Below are 2,656 nucleotides of genomic sequence, written 5' to 3' on the forward strand. Positions count from 1 at the left end.
ATCGCAGAAAGGTCCATCACAGAAAGGTCCATCATGTCTCAAACGACCAATCCACGCGATGCAGGGGCAGGCGCTGTGAACACGCACGACTACGCACCTGTATAAGACTCCAGTCAAGATGCAAAGTTTCACATTGATTGCGGCGTTATATAGGACTGTAGACACGATAACTTTTATCATACAAGCTTCAATTACATAAAATGAACAGCTAAAATAAGCACTCAACTGTATGGAGCGCGAGGACTATTCTGTGATAGGCCATCGAGAAGCGACCTGATGCTAGTAGAAGCACCGGTGTTGCATTCTTATCTGTGAGGATGGGCGAGCTACTCAACCACAGCGGGATTTTGGCATTGAACAGGACTTTAATGGATGATGACAAATTCGGCAGTCTGGAGGATATTGACGTGACCGCGGACGGCACTCCGATTCTAAGGATAATCATCTCCGTTGTTTACTCCATTGTGTGCGCGGTAGGGTTAATTGGGAACTTGTTAGTCTTTTTCCTAATGAGGTTAAAACAGGGCCGGAAGAAATCGAGTATTAACTTTTTCATCATCAACTTGGCAGTGACGGACTTCCAGTTTGTGTTGACTCTGCCGTTCTGGGCAGTGGACACCGCACTGGACTTCAGCTGGCCGTTTGGAGACGCCATGTGTAAAATCATCCTTTCCGTAACAGTTATGAACATGTACGCTAGCGTGTTCTTTCTGACTGCTATGAGTGTGACCAGATACTGGTCTGTCGCCTCGGCTCTGAAGAACCGGTCGAGACAGAGGTCGTGTTCGGTGAAATTGGTGTGCGCGGTGCTGTGGGTCTCCGCAACCATTGCCACAGCACCCACTACCATTTTCTCCTCAGTGACCGTAGTGGCGGGGGAGAAGCTCTGCCTCATCAGGTTCCCTGAGGGACATGACTGGCTCGCGCTCTATCATCTCCAAAAAATCATCATAGCGTTCGTAATACCCATGCTGATAGTGTCCGTCTGCTATCTGATGCTCTTACGGTTTATCCGTCTGAGGAGCATGAACAACAACCACCCCAAAAGGAGGTCGAGGGTGACCAAATCTGTCACCATCGTCGTCCTCTCCTTCTTTCTTTGCTGGATGCCAAATCACGCCATCACATTCTGGGGTGTATTGGTGAAATTTAACGCTGTCAATTGGGATAAATCCTACTATTTGGTCCACACCTATGTATTCCCGGTGACTGTGTGCCTCGCGCATGCCAATAGCTGCTTGAACCCAGTTCTGTATTGTCTCATGCGACGTGAATTCAGAAAGATGCTGAAGGATTTGTTTTGGAGAATTTCCTCACCAGCCATCTCCAAAGCCTGTACAATACGTACGTTTACGGGGACGTGCAACACACGTGTAACACACGACGACAACCAAGGGGTTATTCCATTGAATGTTCTAGACACCACACAATGTCGACTGTCCTTTATTGACAGACCGGATCTTCCCGCAATACCGGGTCTACCCGGAATGGCACCTGAAGATTCACAGTGCATCCACCAGACATAATTAACTTACTCTGTGAAACGACTTGCTGTAATTACGCATGCATTTTGGAACTATAAATGACAGAGTTCTTGAGTTCCCAATGTTGTCATTACCCACGAGGCACCAATTGCGCAGAGTAGGCCAACGGAGTGAAAAGCAGTATTTACAGAAATTTGGTGCGTCCCTGGCACGCACTGGAATGGGTAGGACATGTACTTGGTCAACTTTGCGCGCAATGATTACATGTTGATTTTAAGATAAGAGAGTCACAAATTTAGAGTACACCGAAGTCCATATTCCCTGTGGATATTATGCCCATTGTTGGAATGTTGAGATGTTTCTTCTGTCTTCCATTCAAGCTCACACATTGCCATTCAGAGCCAATGCACACATTTTTGGTACATGAAAATGGAAATAAATGTGATCTTATTAATATGTTATCAGTGCTTCTGTTGTGGTATCTGAATATATGGCTGAATGTAAAAGGGTCATTACAATGTATGTGAAATAAAGAGAATATAAATTAAGCATCTTGGTCGATTGATATATTGTGTGGGTCAATTTGCTAGATATCAATTACTAAAACTCATTAGATGTCGAGAAATGGTCGATTGAAGATATTCAATGCGTTATTGGAGATTACTTAATGCGTAAGGCCGCACAAGTTGAGCTGTAACTGCGACGATATAATGAATTGCAAGTAGACAGTACTTTATAAATAAAGATAAGCATATTTGAATGTGTATTTTCTTCGTTCATATAGAGAGTTTGAGAAGGTTGCCAACTCCGGAAGCCGGCCTACGGTTATCTACTTCATTTTACCCAGATTACACTTTCAGAAATCGTAATGACACTCAAAATCTATTAATATTAAGAAATCGACCGGCCCGGACCAATGTAACATTTATTTTCCCCAAATTGGTGCAGAGATCTTTGCTGTCCTTCTCACGCATATATTCAATCCTTCATTGGCGAGTGATACGATTCCAAAAGTCTGGAAAGCAGCTTACCCTTATACATCTTGGTCGATTGATGTATTCAGGCAATGTGTTGTGCGGGTCAATTGGATAACGTTGGATAACTATAGTCCCGTTTGTAAACTGTCTGCACTGGAAACATCTTTGGAAAAGCTGGTTGAACTCACAATTTAA

General features: G+C 44.0%; 1 protein-coding gene across 1 annotated transcript; it reads left to right on the forward strand.

Annotated features, from left to right (window-relative positions):
- The first annotated feature begins 268 nt into the window (after positions 1–268).
- LOC139396675 (relaxin-3 receptor 1-like) lies at positions 269–1,983 on the forward strand. Its single transcript, XM_071143616.1, has one exon. It carries the CDS (start codon positions 318–320, stop codon positions 1,524–1,526), a length of 1,209 nt encoding a protein of 402 aa, XP_070999717.1. The 5' UTR covers positions 269–317; the 3' UTR covers positions 1,527–1,983.
- The last annotated feature ends 673 nt before the right edge of the window (positions 1,984–2,656 follow it).

This window comes from Oncorhynchus clarkii, unplaced genomic scaffold (assembly GCF_045791955.1).
Source record: "Oncorhynchus clarkii lewisi isolate Uvic-CL-2024 unplaced genomic scaffold, UVic_Ocla_1.0 unplaced_contig_3840_pilon_pilon, whole genome shotgun sequence".
NCBI classification, from domain to species: domain Eukaryota; kingdom Metazoa; phylum Chordata; class Actinopteri; order Salmoniformes; family Salmonidae; genus Oncorhynchus; species Oncorhynchus clarkii.